This window comes from Indicator indicator, chromosome 28 (assembly GCF_027791375.1).
Source record: "Indicator indicator isolate 239-I01 chromosome 28, UM_Iind_1.1, whole genome shotgun sequence".
In the NCBI taxonomy this organism is placed as follows: Eukaryota; Metazoa; Chordata; class Aves; order Piciformes; family Indicatoridae; genus Indicator; species Indicator indicator.
In genome coordinates, this window is record NC_072037.1 from 875,311 (window position 1) to 894,535 (window position 19,225).

Genomic DNA, 19,225 nt, shown 5'->3' on the forward strand with positions numbered 1-19,225 from the left:
CTCTGACCTCGCCTGCCCCCGGCTGATGCCGGTGTCCTAGCAGCCGTGGGCCGTACCCCCGCGGGGCAGAGCCAAGGCCGGCCGGGGAAGGAGGGGAGTGGGCAGGAGCGGCCAGACTTCCTCGTCCGCCCGCTCCCCGCCCAGGGGCCTCTCCCACCTGCCCGCCCCGCGGCAGGTAAGGCGAGGCCGGGCCCGGAGCCAGGCGCGGCAGCCCAGGGCCATGGCGTACCGGGAGCTGGTGAGGCGCTGGCATGAGGGGGTGCTGGCGGCCGACGGCGGCGACTGGGATGCGGCCCTGGACATCTTTGCCGGCATCCCGGAGCCGCCGTCCAGGATCTGCTTCAACGTGGGCTGCGTGCAGCTGCTGGCGGGGAGGCCGGGGCAGGCCCTGCGGGTGAGCGGGGGAACCGCACTGGCACAGACGCGGCCCGGCGGGGCGCGGGGGGCGAGGGGCGTCCTGCAGGGGTTGGCAGTGGGACCGGTGCTGCTTGACACCCTTGTCAGGAACACGGACAGTGGGATTGAGGCAGCCTCAGCAAGTCTGCAGAGGACACCAAGCTGAGTGGTGCGGTGGAGATGCCGGAGGGAAGGGTCGGTCCAGGGAGGCCTGGGCAGGCCTGAGAGGTGAGCCCGTGTGAAGCACAACAAGGCCGAGGGCAAGGCCCTGCGCCTAGGGCACTGCAACTCCAAACACACATCCAGGCTGGGGGTGAAGGGTATTAGGAAGAAATTCTTTACTGTGAGGGTGGTGAGACACAGACCTATGTTGCTCAGAGAGGTGGTGGATGCCCCATCCCTGCAACTTTCAAGGCCAGGCTGGATGGGGCCTTGATCACCTTCCACTGAAGGTGTCCCTGCCTACAGCAGCAGGGTTGAACTGGATGACCTTTAATGGTCCCTTACAACCCAACCCATTCTGTCGTTCTGTGACTTGCCCATTTGCACTTAACAGGCAGCAGCGCTGAAGCTCAACATCCTGCTTGTACAGTCAGTGGCACGAACGTGTCCTGGATGGGACAAGGAGCTCTGCAGCTGCCTGTGTCCCTGGAGTGCTTGAAACTGCCAGATAGAAACCACTGTGCTGGAAACTCACTGCCCTGTGGAAGGGGAGGCTCACAGGAACGTAGAATAGGTTGAAAAGACCTTTAGATCATCAGGTCCAGCTGTTAAGAGCAGCTTCCTGTGCTGGTGCAGGCAGGGAAGTATCCTGAGGAAAAGGCTTTTCATCAGAGCACCTTACATGTCTGCAGTCTGCCAGCTGCCCAGTGAGGAGATGCTTATGAACCTTTTCTTACCCACACAGTCAGAGCTCAGGTTGTGCTGGAGGGACTGGGGCAGAGCCCTAGAGCCCCAGGCAGGGCAATTGCTCTAAGAAACAACAGAGCACAGCTCGATGGTGCCCAGGAGAGGCTTTTTAGCCCTGGTGGGTGGGCAGTGAGTGGGAAGAAGCTCAGCTCTGCTTCCATGGGTGTTCCTTTTCCCTCCTGTGTAGCCCAGCCCAGCAGGCTGCTAGAGCCAGGTATGCTCTCAGCCAGGGCAGAAGCCCTGAGGTGCAGGCACTCCCTGTCCCGTGACACATTTTCACCCCTGCGGTGCTGTCCCTGCCCAGGCAGCTTCAGGGAAGCCTGAGCTTTCAGGCTTGAGCCATTATCTCCATCCCACCTCTTGCCCTGATAAGGGAGGGAGCACAGCTCCCATTTTTCTCAGGCAGTGAGGCAGTTTTCCCAGCACACAGAATCATCACAGAATCAACCAGGCTGGAAAGAGACCTCCCAGATCACCAAGTCCAACCTCTCAGCCAATCCTAACTACTCACCCAGACCATGGCACTAAGTGCCTCACCCAGGCTGTGCTTAAACACCTCCAGGGACATCGACCCCACCCCCTCCCTGGGCAGTCCATTCCCATGGCCAATCTCTCTGGCTGGAAAGGACTTCTTCCTAAGATCAGCCTAAACCTCCCCTGCACAGCTTGAGACTGTGTCCTCTTGTTCTGCTGCTGCTTGCCTGGGAGCAGAGCCCAACCCCCACCTGGCTACAACCTCCCCTCAGGTACCTGTAGACAGCAATGAGGTCTGCCTTGAGCCTCGCCTCCTCTTCCTCAGGCTGAACACCCCCAGCTCCCTCAGCCTCACCTCACAGGGCTGTGCTCCAGACCCCTCCCCCAGCCTTGTTGCCCTTCTCTGGACACCTTCCAGCATCTCAACATCTTTCTTAAAGTGAGGAGCCCAGAACTGGACACAGGACTCAAGGTGTGGTCTAACCAGTGCTGAGCACAGGGCAGGATGAGTTCCCTGCTCCTGCTGGCCACCCAGTGTGGCTTTGAACCATCACCATGAGCTGCTGCCAGCTTTGCTGACTCTTGCCTCTATCTAGCTGTGAAACTGGACCAGTAATGTTGGCTTGGAGGTACATTGTGTGGAGCTCTTCAGCTCTCTCCCTTGCACCCTTTCATGTACTCAGCAGTAGGACAGCCACAGCCTCCCTGGGCAACTGTGCCAGTGTCTCCCCAGCCTCATTCTCAACAATTTCTTCCTCATCTCCACTCTCAATCTCCCCTCTCCCAGCTCAAAGCCATTGTCCCTCATCCTGGCACTCCCAGACCTTGCCCAAAGTCCCTCCCCAGCTCTCCTGGAGCCCCTTCAGGTACTGCAAGGCTGCTCTGAGGTGTCCCTGGAGCCTTCTCTTCTCCAGGCTCAACAGCCCCAACTCTCCCAGCCTGTCCCCACAGCAGAGGTTCTGCAGCCCTTTGATCATCTCTGTGGCTTCTTCTGGACCCTCTCCAGCAGCTCCAGGTCCTTCTTGTGCTGGGGTCCCCAGAGCTGGAGGCAGTGCTGCAGGTGGGGTGTGAGCAGAGCAGAGCAGAGTAGAGGGGCAGAATCCCCTCCCTGTGCTGCTGCTCTCCCTGCTCTGGATGCAGCTCAGCACACAGCTGGCTCTGGGCTGCCAGGGACCATTGCTGGCTCCTGGGCAGTTTGTCACCAACTGACACTCCCAAGTTCTCAATTTTTTGCTCACAAAGCCCTAGGAGAGCTTTTGTGCCTAGTGCATACACCCACAGAGAGATCCTCACTGCCCCTTGCCATGTGTCTGTGTTTGTCTCCTCAGGCATTCGACAGAACTGTGGAGAAGGACAACTCCCTGGCTGTGGGCTACTTCCAGAGAGGCTTTGTCCATCTGCAGCTGGAAATGTGAGTGAGGCACATGTCCACTTCAGGCTTTAGTGTTCTCCTTTTACTCCTACTTTATTCCTAAACCTAAATGAGTTTCAAATTAATTTCTTGCAGCAATTTCAAACAGTTCAGAAGGTCCAGTTTGGCCTTGTACATCATGTCCCTGGTCAGCAAGTCTTACCTCTGCTAAGGCTGAGAAGATCAAAGCTGCCCAAATCCAAGGCAGCTAATACAGGACATTGCTGTCCCAGTCACATGGAGTAAGAAGCTGCTCCTATGTGGGGGGATGCCAGCAGCTCATGTTGCCATTCAGATTTTCTTTGGAAATGATGAAAGGACAGTTGCAGTGTTCAGTGTGTCCTCACCTGGTACACCTGAGTCTGGCCTTCCTAAAAGTGCAGCCTGCCCACAGTTTCTGACTCTCACTCTCTGCTGGCAGTGGATTTAGTGGGCCTGGTCTCAGTCTCACTAGGGTAACGTTGGGAGTGCTTCACTAGTGCCATGGGATTGATTACTCACTGGTCGAGTCCCAGGGACATCCTGCTCAGAGGATTTACAGAGCCCCTCATACCTCTCCCCTCTTATTTTCCCCATGGGCCTTGATTTCCACCAAATGTCAGTGGTTGTTTCTGGCAGGGGAGTAAAGTGGGCAGCCCTGCACCCACAGCTGGCCCCTGGGCAGCCACACACTCTGTGTCCCTGCCAGCAGCACTGCAGGCAGGGGAGGTGGGGGCCTGGCCAGCACCCTGGAGCTGCTCCAGTCTGCTCCCAGCACTCTGCTGCAGGCAGCAGAAGCAGAGCAAGCCTGCCCCAAGCACACAGGCTGTGCCAGCAGGTCATGGGCAGCACAGCTGGCAGAGCTGCCTCCTGCCCAAGGAGGTGACAGCCATCAGCACCCTACAGTTCCTTCCTTCAGGTGCTGCTCTCATCTGGGCTGCTTCTGCTGGCTGCATGCAGTGGCTCTTGTTCAGGTGAGCTCTGCACAGCCCTTCCCAGACCCTTCCTTGCCCCACTTGCAGCCTCAGTGGGAGCCTGTTCTGATTTCACTGCACAGCTGGTGGAGATTCAGACTAATTCCTTGTCCTTAGAGTTCCTCTGCAGTGGTGCTTGCAGTGCTTTGGCTATGCGGGAGCACTGACTGCTCCCCATCAACAGACTGATGCTGGTGCCCAGCCCTTGCTTCTCCCCTGAGGTATTTGCTAGGGCAGAACTGCCAGCAGCAAGCTGGGCAGGGAGCTCACACCATTTGTTAATCTTTGTTCTTTACCTTTTCTCCCCTTGGCACTGTGGCTATGTCAGGTATCAAACCCCACTGGTCCCAGAAGAGAGGCACCACCTTCATTTTGTGCTGACTGTCACTGAGGAGAGCAGAGGGGATTTGCTGTGGGCACAAGATGACACCCCTCTGGTGCAGCTCTGCTGCTCCAGGCTACAGAGCAGAAGACCTGGGCTTTACTAGCTTGATTTTTGAGCTTCTTAGAGTCTCAGAATCTTCTGTGCTCTCTGCTCTGTAGGTATGAAGAAGCTCTCTCTGACTATCAGATGGCCTTCAATCATCTCAGGAAAAATCCCTTCATTGATTACAAGCAGCTGGGGCTGAGGCACATCCTCTATGCATGGGAGGTAAGAGTCAGCCTGGCTCAGCAGCCCTTCCCCTCTCTGGGGATGCTGGGCAGGTCTTCAACAGTAGCTGCTGGTAACCAGAGAGCTTTTCAAGACACCACAGTAGAACAGCAACAAATTCCTGCTTACACTTGGGTTTTCAAGAACTTAATCATACAAGTCATAAAACATAAAAGCTCTCTGAAGAGCTTAGCAAACTGCACAGCTGGAGAAGTGAAATTGCTGAGAGTAGATGCACAGGAATTTGTGCACTGGGGGGTTGTGGCTTCTCTGTGCACTATTTCCCCTTGGGGGTTGTGTGGGAGCTTTGTCAACTCCTCAGCCAGAAGAGGTTAAAGTATAGGCAGGTGGGAACAAAACTGGTCCTTAATGAAGTGTCATGGTTACTGAGCAGACAGATTGCTCCAAAAAGCTCACACAGTTGGACTGGATAGTGATGGAGAGTTGAGCTGGAAGGGCTACTCACAAACTACAGTGCTGCAGTGACATAGTGGTGAGCACAGCAAAGCATCTGAAATGCAAAGGAATCCACAGGCTAGGCTTAACACACAAGCTTTACACAAAGCTCCCTTTATACCAGGCCAACCAGTTCAGGCTTTCATGCCCCAGGGCTCTTCCTTCCCTTGCCTGGGGTTTACCATAAGCCCCAGGGCTCTTTCTTCCCTCCCCTCATTGCTAGGCTGGTTCAGGCTGGCCAGGCCCGAGCTGCTGCTCCTCGTTTCTCTCTCCCAAGACCCATCAGAGCCATACTACACCCCCATGCCTAGGCCATAACTGCACAGCAAAAACACCAGAAGATAAGAGAGATGCCTCCTACGGGGGCAGAGGGGGAAGAGAAGAGGAAGAAAACAACTTGGTAGCCAGATTTATAGGGATGGGAAGAAATACAAAGATCACACCTTGCAGTGCACCTTCTGGACACTCTGTACCTTTTGGAGGTCTGCTCTTTGTGGTCATCTGGGCTCAAACAGCCCCATGAAGGCTCTAAGGAAGTTCTGGTCATGGAGGCCTGGCTTTCCCCCTGGAGCAGCTGGCCTTACATTGCCTCTGTGCCTGAACTCACTGAGCTGCAGGCTCGTGACACTGCAGCTCTTACCTGCAGTTAGGTTGCTACATCCTGCTCAGAAATGATCAAAGTCTGACTTGATTGTAAATCTTGGTAATATTTGTAATCTGAAAGGCTCCTAGGAATGGTGCTTTACTGTGACATATCCTGAGCCCACACACAGGGAGTGAAAAACAGACAGAGGAAAGAAAATGGAATTCTTCACTTCTGCAAGGGTGAGGAGCAATTGTGTAACTCCAGCCAAGCCTGCCCAGGAACCAGGCCTGGGCTTCTCATGTACCTGGCAGAAAGAAGCTGTGCTTGGCATCTGTGGTGTTACCCAAACCTCATAGGTTTTAACAGTGTCAGTGCCACAGCACTGCCCTCTGAGCTCACACACTCCTGGAAACAGCAAATCCCTTCTGAAAGGGGCAGGGCTGCAGGAGGTCCATGCCCTGTCTGGCATGGACAGTCCCTCACTCCACGTGCTGTAGGCATTGCCAGGATGTGTGCCCTCACCCTGCTGCCACTCCAGGCTTAGGATCTGCCTGCTGACTCTCCTGTGCTTGTACCTGCAGCTCATTTTTCCAGAAACACAAACAATCCTCCTGCAGAGCTGTGCCCTCAGCTTCCCCACACACAGCCTCTTGCATGCTGATCTGATCTGCTCTGGGGACAAATGCTGCATGGCTTGAAATCCCAGGCTGGAGCACCTGGGGGCTGAGTGAGAGCTGCTGCCTTGCCTGTCTGAGAGGGATCATCTCTGTGGGTCCTGCAGGTGTGCAGGATTGCCATTCCCCACCCCAAACAGCAGTCTTCTGCTGCCTGTATTAGAGATACAGGAAAGCATCCTGTAGATGCAGCTCTGTGCCCAGCACTGCTTCACCCAGGTGCCACAAAGCAAGTTACAAGCTGCTCACCCCTCATCTAAGGCTGACAGTGACTCTGTGTGCTGGGTTGAAAATTCCCCCTCAACATGAACTTTGCCAGACCAGCTCAGTTTGGAAGCAAATGGGAGCTGTATTTACAGGCAAATCCATATACTCTACAATGGAATGCACTGGATGTGTACAAATAGTCAGGATTTGCAACATTTGCAGGGATTTACAATTAACAAACAGCACAAGGACCACCCTGGCCGAAGACCAGGGGGCTAATAGCTTCTCTCTCCCTGCCTTCCCCTTGCTCCCCTGTACAAAAGGGACAAGAGACAGAAGCAGAGATATTAGACTTAGCCAAAAGAATGCAGCCAAGGTCAAGCAGAAGCAAGTTAGCCTCTCCCAGAGTGAAGAAGTGAGAAGAGAGAGAAATTGTTCTGGGAACCAAATCTTATGGGAGATCTCTCTCCCATGGATTGTTTAGAATAATCATTATTTTCCTTTTACACCCAGTAGTGATTTATTTACATTTTACTACTTTCTGTTCAAGATCTGTGGAAAATTTTCAAGGCATAGCCTAAAACTACCAAACCCTGTTAGGCCACACATCAGTATAGTATTTCCACAGCCTGACTGCTGGCCAGGGACCAGCTGAGATCTCCCACTCTCAATTCAGCAGCAGATCCCAACCCCCAGCCTGCCTTACTCCCACCCTTTGCCACCTCACCACCCTCCCCTGCTGCTGAAGGGTAACAAGCTGCAGCTGACAGTTTGCACATTCACAACCCACTGCAGTGTGAAATGGTTTCACTTCAGTTGTTTTGCAGTGACAGGGGGGCAGAGTTACTCTGCACAGCAAAAGCTAGCACCTAACTGCATGCAGGAAGAAACCCAAGAGAACCCTTTGTGGCCTTTCATGGAATCAGAATGGTTTCAGTTGGAGAAGACCTTCAAGATCATCCAGTCCAACCATTCTCTAACTCTGCCATGGCTAACCCATGGCCCTCAGCACCACATCTCTGCCTCTTCAAAACACCTCCAGGGATGGGGATTCAACCACCTCCCTGGGCAGCCTGTGGCAAAGTTTGAGAACCCTTTTAGTCAAGAAGTTTTTTCTAATGTCCAACCTAAACCTCCCCTGGGACAAGGTGAGGCCTTTTCCTCTTGTCCTTTCAGATGCAGCAAGGGTAAGATTAGAACTTGTGTGGTGCCAGAGCTTCCTCTGCTGTTCCTCATGCCTCTGCTTGCCTTGAGCAGCTGCAGCACACCCAGGAGCTAGCCTGCAGGTACAGCTTTCATCTCTGTCCACTCTGCTGTGCTGCTCAGTGCCTTCCCTGTGGCCAGAGGCAAGTAGATTGGTGCTGGTGCTGTGCCATTCCAGAGCCTGGTCCCTCTTCTCTGGCTGAGTTCAGTGAGTCTTGTTGGGTGTCTGCTGGGTCTCAGCCCCCTGAGTTGTCTCCCCTTGCCCACCCTAGGTGCTGTACAGCACTGCAGCAGCACAGTGCCAGCTGCAGCAGTGGCAGGAGGCCAGGCTCACCCTGGAGAAGGCTGTTGTGTGGAGACCTGAGGGCAGAACTGCAATCCTGGAGCTGGCCCTGGAGCGAGTGCAGGTAAGGCCACCTCTGTGAGCTGCTGGCTGTGTGCTCTGAGCTCAAGTGGAGAACTAGGAGGAAAGAAAGTGCTAAGTGTTGTATGTTTGGGTTTTCTTGTCCAGCCACCTGCTTGGTCACCTGGTGACAGAGGCTAAGCCATTTGCATGTGATGCTCCACCAGGAGGTTGCTTTCTAGCCCCCTGTGCTCAGGAGCTGAGTTCTGTTTGTACTTGGGCTGTGAGACAAGATGCCTCAGGCAGTGTTTAAGTGCAGGTTTGGAGAGTCACCATTTCATGACACTGGCTGACTGCTCTGAGTCCCTTTGGCCTCATTAACAATTGGTGGCAGCTCAGATACTCAGGACATTCATGTTTAGAGCTTACCAAAGTGTAGAAGTGCTTCCAGGGTTGGCTCTAAGCAGTAGTTCCCTGTCAGACTCTTGGTATCAGGAAGTATTTGCAGATCTCTTTAGGAGGGTTCATTCCTTTGCTAGCTCTGCACTTCCTTCTCATATTTGTGTCCTTTCTAGGAGGTGATTCCTCTTTCAACCTCTTCTGGCCTCCTGTTTGTGCCTTCCATCAGTGTAGTATTTACATTTGCTATTAGCATGGTCCTCAGTGACTGAGCAGAGAAGGCAAACAACCACATTTGAAGCCAAACAGAACTGTGTGCAAGTTTCTTTAATAAACTTTGCTCCACCACCCTCCCTTCCCACCCATCCCATGCCAACAGTCAGTCCTTGACCCAGCACAGGGCAGTGGCTCTTACTTTGCCTGTGCTTGTCACCTGAGTGACATTTCAACTTCACAGACATAATTTTTTGCCCCAGTGTCTTCCTGGAGCTGGTCTTGCACATGTAGAGAATCTGTCTGCTTTTCCCTGCTGTTGTGTTTCCTTTAACATTCCTTGGGGGGTTTTCCCTCCCCTAGGACCATCTGGCTTTAGAGCCCATGAAGGTTCCTCTCGGGGAATTTTTCAGACCACGGAAGAAGGAAGTCGAGCAGCTGGATTCAAAGGATTTCCTGGGCAAACCCAAGGTAACAGGCATGCAGTCATTAAGGTTAGCAGCAAGCAGGTTAAAATGCCACCCCCTGACATCTCCAGAGCATTGCTGCTGGCCACTCACTGATCACTGTGCTGGTGGACACCCAGGGCTTGCAGCCAGTGAAGGCACCTGGGGCACAGAGGCTGAAATCCATTAGAACTGCCTCCTTTTCTCTAAAAAATACACTTTGGTGCTAAACCCTTCCCAGTCTTGGTCACTTTAACTCTGAAAGAGCTGAGCAGGTACTTGGAGAACTCTCTGGTTGTCCTTTTGCTGACAGTGACATTTTCCAGAGGACTACATTCTTCCAGCATTTTCCTACTCACTGATGCATTCCCAGTGGGATAGGCAGGCACTTGGGAGCCAAATGCTGGGACACATCCCTTAATGCAAGTCAGCTGAGAACTTCTGTGAGCCCTTCTGTCACCAGTGCAGGCAGCAGAAGTGCCACAGACCAGAGAGCTCCATCAGGAAAGAGAAAGTTAATAATCCACATGCTCCTGATGAAGAAGCCTTGGGAAGGCTGAAAAAGGAGGGACAGGAATGGTTGAAGCTGTTTGGGAGTCAAGCTCTGGTTTTTGCACTCTGTGCATGGCTCTACCTTCTGCCTGGCCTCGGGATGTCAGAAGGAAGTGGGTGTGAGCACATAACCTTGGATGAAGTTGGAGAGTCTGCGTGCAGCCTGGCCTCAGCCCTTGCTTTGCTCTCTGGCAGGTGATCTCCTCCATCATCCCCAATGATGAGTACTTTGGCTTCGAGCCTCTCCGCTTTCAGGTAAGCAGGACAGGCTGTGACTGCCATGGAGCTCCAGCTAGGGCCTGAGATCCCAACACCACCAGGGTAAGAACACTCTTGAAGAAGCCAGTACAGTACCAGCCTAGATCCATGGGGCCCTTCGAAGTGATGTGAACCTCCAGGCCCTTGAAGATGCATTTTACAAAGTCACAGAACTGTCAGGGTTGGAAGGGACCCCAAGAATCATCCAGTTCCAACCCCCCTGCCATGGGCAGGGACACCTCACACCACAGCAGGTTGCTCACAGCCACATCCAGCCTGGCCTTCAAAACCTCCAGGGATGAGGCTTCCACCACCTCCCTGGGCAACCTGTGCCAGTCTCTCACCACCCTCATGGGGAAGAACTTCTTCCTAACATCCAACCTGAATCTCCTCTCTTCTGGCTTGGATCGATCACCCCCAGTCCTGTCACTCCCTGACACCCTAAAAAGTCCCTCCCCAGCTTTCTTGTAGCCCCCTTCAGATACTGGAAGGCCACAAGAAGGGCTCCTGGGAGCCTTCTCATCTCCAAACTGAACAGCCCCAACTGTCTCAGGCTGTCCCCAGAGCAGAGCAGCTCATCCTCGTGGCCCTTCTCTGGACACCTTCCAGCACCTCCAGATCTTTCTTGTAGTCTCTTTGCCATGCCAGAGTAGCAGTGCAGGCTTTGCTCTGCTCAGCACACTTGAGGAAGTGTGCCAGCACAGTAAGTTTACCTTGCACTGTAAGCTGAGGTCCTGAGAACCCAGAGGAGGGGAGAAGATTTTCTTACTCACTTCCTGGTGGGATAAAGAGTGGGGGGCAGAAAGAGAAGCTACATCCTAGTCAGGTGCAGAGCAGCAGCCTTCTGCCTGGGTGCTGTGGTGTGACAGGGATGGTCAGAGGCAAAGGCAAAAGAGCAGAGTGGGCACTCAGAGGTGGCAGTGCTGCAGCCCCAGGTGGTGCTCTGAGCAGCTGCTGTTGTTTCTCCCACAGAGGCAGGGCTGCTCTGAAGCCAGCGCTGATGCTCTGCGGTAAGTGCTCAGCCCTCCATGCTCAGCCCTCCGTGCCCTGCCTCTGCCCTCATTGTTTCTCTTCACAAGGTCATGCTCTGCTCGGAGGCCTTGGTCAGAAGACTCTCTGGGATCCACACCCACTTGTTACCAGGGGTGGAGTGAATGACAAACATGCAGAAGTTTGTGTGGCTGCAGAAGGCACCGTGGGTCAGCAGCACCTTTCACCTGAGGATCCCAGGGCAGGCTGCAGGAGCTGAGCAGTCTGGGGAGGCAGGCATGGGTCGTGCCATGGCTGGGGAGTGGAAGTAGAGAGGGACCTGCCCAGGGCTGTGGCAGGGGCACAGTGTCTTGTGCTAGTTCCAAGGACAAGGCTTCCAGATTCTCCCTCACAGTGATGCTGTTCTGAGCCAAAATCAGCCTTGCTTCACCAAACATGGATGTGATTTGGTTTGGTGATATTGAATCAGCAGGACTGCAGAGCTGAGCTTAGTAATGGCTGTGATCTGCAGAATGTTCCTTAGTACAATGGGAGTGGGGCAGTGGCGTTTGGGCAGTGTTTGCCAAGCTCATCTGTTCCCAGGTGGACCTGAAATGTTTGGAACGTGCCAGCTGGGATTGGTGCAGTGCTCTGCATCAAAGGCAGCCAGCAGCAGAACTGCAGGGGCAGTGAAGCTGCTGTCACCCTTCCTTTCCAGGGCCAGTGAGGAGAGCTACTGTCGAGTTGTGTCCCATTACTGCCCCGAGGACTCGCCGAGGCTGGTGGTGAAAGCAGGGAGCTTGGTCTTTGTGCTGGTGAGAGGAGCAGATGGCTGGGCCACAGCCATCCACGATGGGCAGGTAAGGAAAAAGGAGGATCTCAGCCCATCCCCACCAGCAGAGACCACAGGAGCTTGCTGTAACCCTCTGAGTGCATTCCTTGGGGGCCCACCTGTAGCACATGGGTCTGACCTGCCCAGACCCTGCTGTAAAGCTTCCCTACCCTCCAGCAGATGGACACAGCCACCCAGCTTGGTGTCATCTGCAGACAGTAATTACTGAGGGAGCCCTCAGCCCTGTCATTCATAAAGGCAGGCCCCAGTGCTGAACCCTGGGGGACACCACTCGTGGCAGGTTGGTCCCTACCTGTTAAATTAGCTTTGGGAAGGCTTGGGAGGGTCTCAGCTCTGCATCCAGGTTTTATAAATGGAGAAGATCTGAGGAATTAAAGCCCAGAAAATCTGATATCTTTCTGTAGACTGGGGAGCTACAGGGTAGGCAGCTTGGATAGAAACAGAGAAACATGGCAGCATGGAGAATCCTTTTTGACAGAAGCCATTTCTCATGTGTTCCTTACCAGAGTCAGTGCATCCCTGGGGGTATCACCTGCATGTGCTTCCAAAAAAACCCAAAAGATTCGTCACAGGAACACTAAAAAGCCCCCAGTGAGCTGTCTGAGCACAAGAGGCAATGCTCTGAGGAGTGACAACAGGGTAAAATTCAGAAACAAAGGGTGGGCAAACCTCAGCAGCTTTTCCTTGCTGGTTTTTAAAGCAGAGATGTGCCCACAGAGCAGTGCAGAGTGGGGCTAACAGAAATGGGGCTGGGCAGGCTGGGGCTGCACCTGCCACAGAGGCAGCTCCTGTCTCACCCTGCTCTTTGTGTCCTGCAGAAGCTGCACATCCCGAGCTCTCTCCTGGAGCCTGCCTCCAAGACGGATACCTGGGTGAGCCTTGCAGCCAGGGGTGGGAAAGGGCCCAGGAGGTACATCTGGGACATTTATTTGTGAGGTTCTCACAGGACAGCACAACCGTGTGAGAGAAACAGGCTGTGAAACACTGAGACACCTTGGCTGGAGACCAAGTGCTCTTGAGCAGGAGCAGCAGGAGAGTTAAGAGCAGGGAAGTGCTGATTTTTTTTTGGTGCACATCAAATCTCTGTGGGCTTGGCCTTCCAGCCCAGCCATGGTGGTGCTTTGCTCCCCAAGCTGATCCAGGCACTGTCACTTCTCATTTGCTGTGGGCTGCTGGAGCACAGAGAGAGGAGCAGCTGCCACAGCTCTCCTGACCCACTGCAACTTGATGAGGCACAGAACAACACAAGGATGAGTTGGAGGGCTTGGGCTGTGTGCTGCTGCCATGCTGTCTGTGGGCACCAGGCGTGGCAGGCCTGAGGAGTGCTCACATGTTCCAGCCCAGCAGGGTGAGAGCAGTTAACCACCTGCTGCACTGGGGCTGGAGCAGGCACTGCCTTTCTCCTCCAGACCATGTGCATGAGCCCTAAAGCCTTACCTCTGACTGAGGGAAAGTTCCCTCCCCTCCCATCTCCACCGTGGGCACATCCACACAGGATCCCAATCACTTTCCAGCTGAACCCAGTGCAGAAAGGGGCAGCCCAGAGCCCTATTTCTGTGAGAGCTGTTTGAAGCACGTGGTTGTTCTGATGACTTTTTTTCCCTTCAAAGGAACAGTGAAGCCCTGAGCATAGCACACACCTGGATGTGTGCTCCATGGTGTCTCACTGGGACCATCCCAGGCTTGGCTGGGGGAGCTGGCAGGCAGTGGGGTTAGCCCTCAGTGAAGCATGAGCAGCCTCCAGCACCAGCCCAGCAGGGGGCAGGAGGTAGAGGCAGTGTCCCAGCAAACCTCATGCTCCCTGCTGCCCAAGAGAGCTGCAGAGACCATCCCCTGAGAGCTCCACCTCACCCAGCCATGTAGTGAGCTGCTCTACCTGGGGCTGTCTCTGGGCTTACCCCCAGACATTTGTACCTGGTGCTGTGCTCACCAGGTGCTCTGCCCTGCTCACTCCTCTCTGATGTTGTTCTGTTGCAGATCACCAATGGGATTCCCCTCCCCCCTGTCCAGCTGCCTCCCAGCCGACTGCCTCTGAAGCAGAAGCCAGGTAGTGCCCCAGGCCAGGGAGCTCCATGGGTGCCATCTGAACCCCCCCTGCTTCAGGGGTGCCCAGGGAGGCTGGTTGCCCACTGCAGGCATGGCTGCCCATGTGCTGGCGGCTTGCAGAAGAGCTGCCAAGGCCTCTGCTGACTGCAGATGCTGCTCCTCTGCTCTTGTCTTGGTCTGCAGAACCTGCTGGGGGAGAAGATGCCTCTGCAAACAGTGCTGGTGCTCAAAGTGACAAGGTAAAGGGTTTCACAAGCTGAGGCTGGCACAGCCTCAAGAGGTCAAGGCTGTGAAAAATGCAAGAATCCTGTCCAGATCCTCCCGAATTCCTGAGCTGCTCCTCTGCCTGTTTTCCCATTCCAAAGAGAGGCTTCCATGTGTCTTTCCTCCACCACTCCCAAGTTTGTAACCATGCAATTTTGTGATGCAGCCCAAGGTTGAGCTTACCAGGGCAGTGCCCTTTTGCCACCCTTTTGCCCAGAGCCCCAGGCACAGCTGTGTTCTCAGGCACACACTGTACAGCCCACCCTGCAGGAGAGAGCTGTCTCTGGAGCACCTGCTGTGCCCTCTCCTCCTCCTGGGTGGCACCTCCTGCCCCTGTCAGCTCACAGGTCATTCATCTTTGCCTTCTCCTGGGATGATGTCCTCTGGTGCACTTAGCAACCTGTGTGTGAGGGAGCTGAAACTGCTGCTTGGAGGCAGCACCTCTCTGGCAGTGCCAGCTCAGATCAGCTCTGCACCCTTTGCCACCCCTCTTTATAGGGTTTTTGGAGCCATTTTTTGGTCAGCTTTACTTCAGACAAGGCAGTAGAACACAGGGATTTAGCTGCTCCTCTGCAGCTGGCTGGAGGAGCTCTGCTCACACAGGTTTGGGGTTGGAAGGTAGCTGAGCCCTGAGACCCAGAAACAGGTTTGCTGAATCCTGAGAGGAACATTTGATCCCACAATGGTAGGGGTGGGAAGGGAGCTCTGGAGATCATTGAGTCCAACACCCCTGCCAGAGGAGGATCACCCAGGGCAGGTCACACAGAATCACAATGTCCAAGCAGGTTTGGAATCTCCAGAGATGGAGACTCCACCACCTCTCTGGGCAGCCTGCTCCAGGTCTCTGCCACCCTCACAGTGAGGAAGTTCCTCCTCATGTTTAGAAGGAACTTCCTGTGTTCAAGTTTGTGCCCAGCACCTCTTGTCCTGTCTCTGGGGGCCACCAAGAAGAGTCTGGTCCCACCTTCCTGCCACCCACCCCTTAGCTACTTGTAAGCACTAACAAGATCCCCCTCAGCCTCCCCTCCTGCAGGCTAAGCAGCCCCAGCTCTCAGCCTCTCCTCATGAGAGCTGTTCCAGTGCCCTCAGCATCTCATTGCCCTCTGCTGGCCTCTCTCCAGTAGTTCTTTGTCCTTCTTGCGCTGGGATGCCCAGAACTGGACACAGTACTCCAGATGTGGTCTCACCAGGGCAGAGTAGAGGGGGAGAGCCTCCTTGGACCTGCTGCACTCTTAGTGCAGCCCAGGATGGCATTGACTTTGTTGGCCATGAGGGCACATAGCTGGCTCATGGGCATCCTGTTGTCTGCCAGGACTCCCAGGTCCTTCTCCTCAGAGCTGCTCTCCAACAGGTCAGCACTCAGCCTGTACTCATCCATGGGGTTGTTCTTCCCAGGCTTTGTTTCTGTAGCTCCTCTGAAACTCAGATCTGCATTTTGATGCTGCTCCACCATCCTATGGCAGCACTGAGCCCCAGGGGTTGACTGTCACCTCTCTTGATGTGACAGTCCTGAATGACCAGGCTATGGTCCCACATGTCTCAGCAGGTCCCAACAGCCCGTGGAGAAGCTTCATCCAGCATGGACAAACCTGTGGTGCTGAGAGCTCACTGTGAGTGCAGCCTGGTGCTGAGGGCAGGCCAGGTGCCCTCTGTGGCCGAGCTGCGGAGGCTGCTGCGGGAGCGCTTCGGCCAGCAGGCAGAGAGAGGCAGGCTGAGGTGTGTGGGGAGGCTACAGAGAGAGGCAGGCTGAGGTGTGTGGGGAGGCTACAGAGAGAGGCAGGCTGAGGTGTGTGGGGAGGCTACAGAGAGAGGCAGGCTGAGGTGTGTGGGGAGGCTACAGAGAGAGGGAGGCTGAGGTGTGTGGGGAGGCTACAGAGAGAGGCAGGCTGAGGTGTGTGGGGAGGCTACAGAGAGAGGCAGGCTGAGGTGTGTGGGGAGGCTACAGAGAGAGGCAGGCTGAGGTGTGTGGGGAGGCTACAGAGAGAGGCAGGCTGAGGTGTGTGGGGAGGCTACAGAGAGAGGGAGGCTGAGGTGTGTGGGGAGGCTACAGAGAGAGGGAGGCTGAGGTGTGTGGGGAGGCTACAGAGAGAGGCAGGCTGAGGTGTGTGGGGAGGCTACAGAGAGAGGGAGGCTGAGGTGTGTGGGGAGGCTACAGAGAGAGGCAGGCTCAGGTGTGTGGGGAGGCTACAGAGAGAGGCAGGCTCAGGTGTGTGGGGAGGCTACAGAGAGAGGCAGGCTGAGGTGTGTGGGGAGGCTACAGAGAGAGGCAGGCTGAGGTGTGTGGGGAGGCTACAGAGAGAGGCAGGCTCAGGTGTGTGGGGAGGCTACAGAGAGAGGCAGGCTGAGGTGTGTGGGGAGGCTACAGAGAGAGGCAGGCTGAGGTGTGTGGGGAGGCTACAGAGAGAGGGAGGCTGAGGTGTGTGCTGGGGCTGTGCCCTCAGGCTGTGGAGCTGTGTCTGCCCTCTTGGGAACAGTTAACTGTGGCCAAAGCCCTGCAGCAGGGATCTGGCAGAGCTGTGAGCACACAGCCACCCCCCAGGGCTTACCATGGCCTTTGGATGGAGGGCAGCTTGTGCTGCATGGCCCTTGGAGGCCTGAAGGATCTTTCCCAGGCACCTGTGTACATGGTGAAGAAATGGGGAACAGAAAGGGAATCTGTGCAGCTGCAGCTGCTATGTGTTGGGGTTTTATCCTGCTCAGCTCAGTGTTTGAGGTACACCTGGACCAATGCAGGGCAGGCTGGGAGCTAGCCCTGGCCTCCCTGACTGTGCAGCCCTTGGGGCACACAGTGTAGTCAGGAGGGTTCAAGTGTGTGGGGAGGTGACAGTCACGCCCCAACAGTGCCACCCCTGCCCACTAAGCATGCAGGATGGCCCCGTGGTATTGTGCATGGCAGCAAGCTCAGAGCTGGCTAACCAAGGGGGCTTGGCAGACTGAAGGTGTCAGAGGGCCAGGCTGGCCCCCAGCTCTGGCTCTGAGTGAGATATTGTGCTGGTTTGGGGCCAGACAGATCCTCTCTTGCCCCGAAAGGGACAAAAGAATGAGACTCACACAAACGAATTGGAGAGTGATGGAAAGTTTAAATGGAAAAGCAATTGGTGAAGCTACAGAGAACTACAAGCTACAAAGCATAGTGACAAAGAGTATCCCAAAGCGTACAGAACCCCTCACAGAATTCCCAAAGGCTTCCCAATCCTTCCCTTCTTCCCACCTGAGGGTAAACCCAAACCCCCCAGGGCTCTTTCTTCCCCCTCCCACTGCTAGGCAAGTCTCAGGCTGGCCAGGTCTGAGACTGCCCCCCCTCCATTCTCCTCCTGGCATTAGGCCTAGACAGGCCTAAGAGGCCTTGAGGATACTCCCCCGGCATTACCCGATAAGAGAGGACATCTCCCATGGGAGCAGAGAGGGAAGAAAGAGGAAGAGAATGACTCTGCAGATGGCCTTATAGGGTGCAGGATTTATGGGTAGAAATACGTCGTTTCCTGTGTCCAGCCCTGTGGGTGGGCACCCAGGACACCAGAGGTGTATCTCATGCGGCAGTGGCAGGGGGCACCCAGCCCAAAGTGCCACAGATATTTGAGCTACTTTCCTGCACCCCTGCAGCTACAGGCACGTGGATGGCAAGGAGCTGGGCACAGTGTCGGGAGAGCAGGATCTGGAGGGGCTGTGGCAGCAGCTGACAGATGGCAGACTGGCACTGTGCTGCCAGGTACGTGGGCTGGGACAAGCTGCTCTGCTGGGACTCCAAGCTCTGCTTTGCCGTACAACCTCCACACTGCCTTCCTCCTGCAGGACTCAGACTCCCACTCGGCCAGACCTGTCCTCTACAGGATGCTGGCCCAGCACCCTTACCCTGCACAGGGTCCAGGGGACCTGGAGTTCAGCAAGGGAGACCTGCTGGATATTCTCTCTGAAGGTACCCCCAGTCTTGTCTGCAGGCTTGTGCTGGGGCAGGGAGGGGCTGGGCAGCAGATGGCCTCTCCCGTGCTGTCTCAGCCTCACACCCAGCAGGGAGAGGTCAGAGCTGGGTTTTGCCCAGAGTTAAATCCCAGCCATGAACCTCTCCCTGCCCTCACTCGTGGGGGCCTGGCTCACCCTGCTCCTTTTGTGTTCCCAGTGAACGAGGACTGGCTGGAGGGACGCTGCAATGGCAGGACTGGCATCTTCCCCAAGTGCTTTGCAACCAGGCCCAGTTGTGGTGCTGCCTTCCTATAGCGAGCAGGAGCCTTCTGCTGCCCAACCACACCAGCTCCCAGGGCTGGGACACACCAGCCCCAGCTCATTCAGACCACAGCCAGGAGCTCTGACCAGCCTGGACAGGAGTTGTGCCCCCTCACAGGTGCCATGGGGTCAGTCCAGCAGTCTGTTCCCAGAGCTGGCATTTTTACCTCTGTGCTTCTGCTGCCAAAGATGTGCCCATGCAGGGCAGGGAGCAGAGGGGGAGCCTGGTGTTTGGCTGTGTGGAGTGTCCTTGGGGCAGCTCAGACCTCAGGGGCTCAGGCTGCTGGGTGGGAAGAGATCAATTCCCTCTCCCTTGCTGCTCAAGCTGGGGCTGGGGAGGCTGAACTCTAAGGAAGCCAAGGAGAGCCCTCTGTGAGCAGGAGGCAGAGCCCTGCTCCCCAGGTGCTCGGCTCACATGTCCTTGTCTCCAGCAGCTGAAGGCTTTTGTACTCAGTTTGCACAGGGGCTAACACCTGGTGAGGACCACCATGGGTCATGTCCCACAGCAAATACCCCATGGATCTGGCACAGCCAAAGGGCTCTTGACCATTCCTCAGCCTGGGTGTTACTGCTTTGTGCTGCATGGGCAGGGGTCCTGCAGCACAGAGGGGAGCTGTGGGCCCAGCCCTGAGCTTTGACAGAGCTTTGGAGGAGCTGTGGAGTGTGGTGCTGGGCTGGTGGCTGGAGCTGGAAGGACTGAAGTCACCAACTCCTGCAGCTGAGCTGGGCTGGGACTCTGC

At 55.4% G+C, this 19,225-nt stretch overlaps 1 protein-coding gene across 1 annotated transcript; it reads left to right on the forward strand.

The window, feature by feature from the left end:
- The first annotated feature begins 220 nt into the window (after window positions 1–220).
- Window positions 221–18,479, forward strand: NOXA1 (NADPH oxidase activator 1). Its single transcript, XM_054393556.1, has 15 exons — window positions 221–394; window positions 3,108–3,190; window positions 4,687–4,795; window positions 8,194–8,328; window positions 9,240–9,347; window positions 10,070–10,129; window positions 11,105–11,142; window positions 11,820–11,961; window positions 12,773–12,826; window positions 13,932–14,001; window positions 14,184–14,239; window positions 15,808–15,980; window positions 17,868–17,973; window positions 18,057–18,180; window positions 18,382–18,479. The coding sequence occupies exons 1-15, from the start codon at window positions 221–223 to the stop codon at window positions 18,477–18,479; spliced, it is 1,530 nt and encodes a 509-aa protein (XP_054249531.1).
- The last annotated feature ends 746 nt before the right edge of the window (window positions 18,480–19,225 follow it).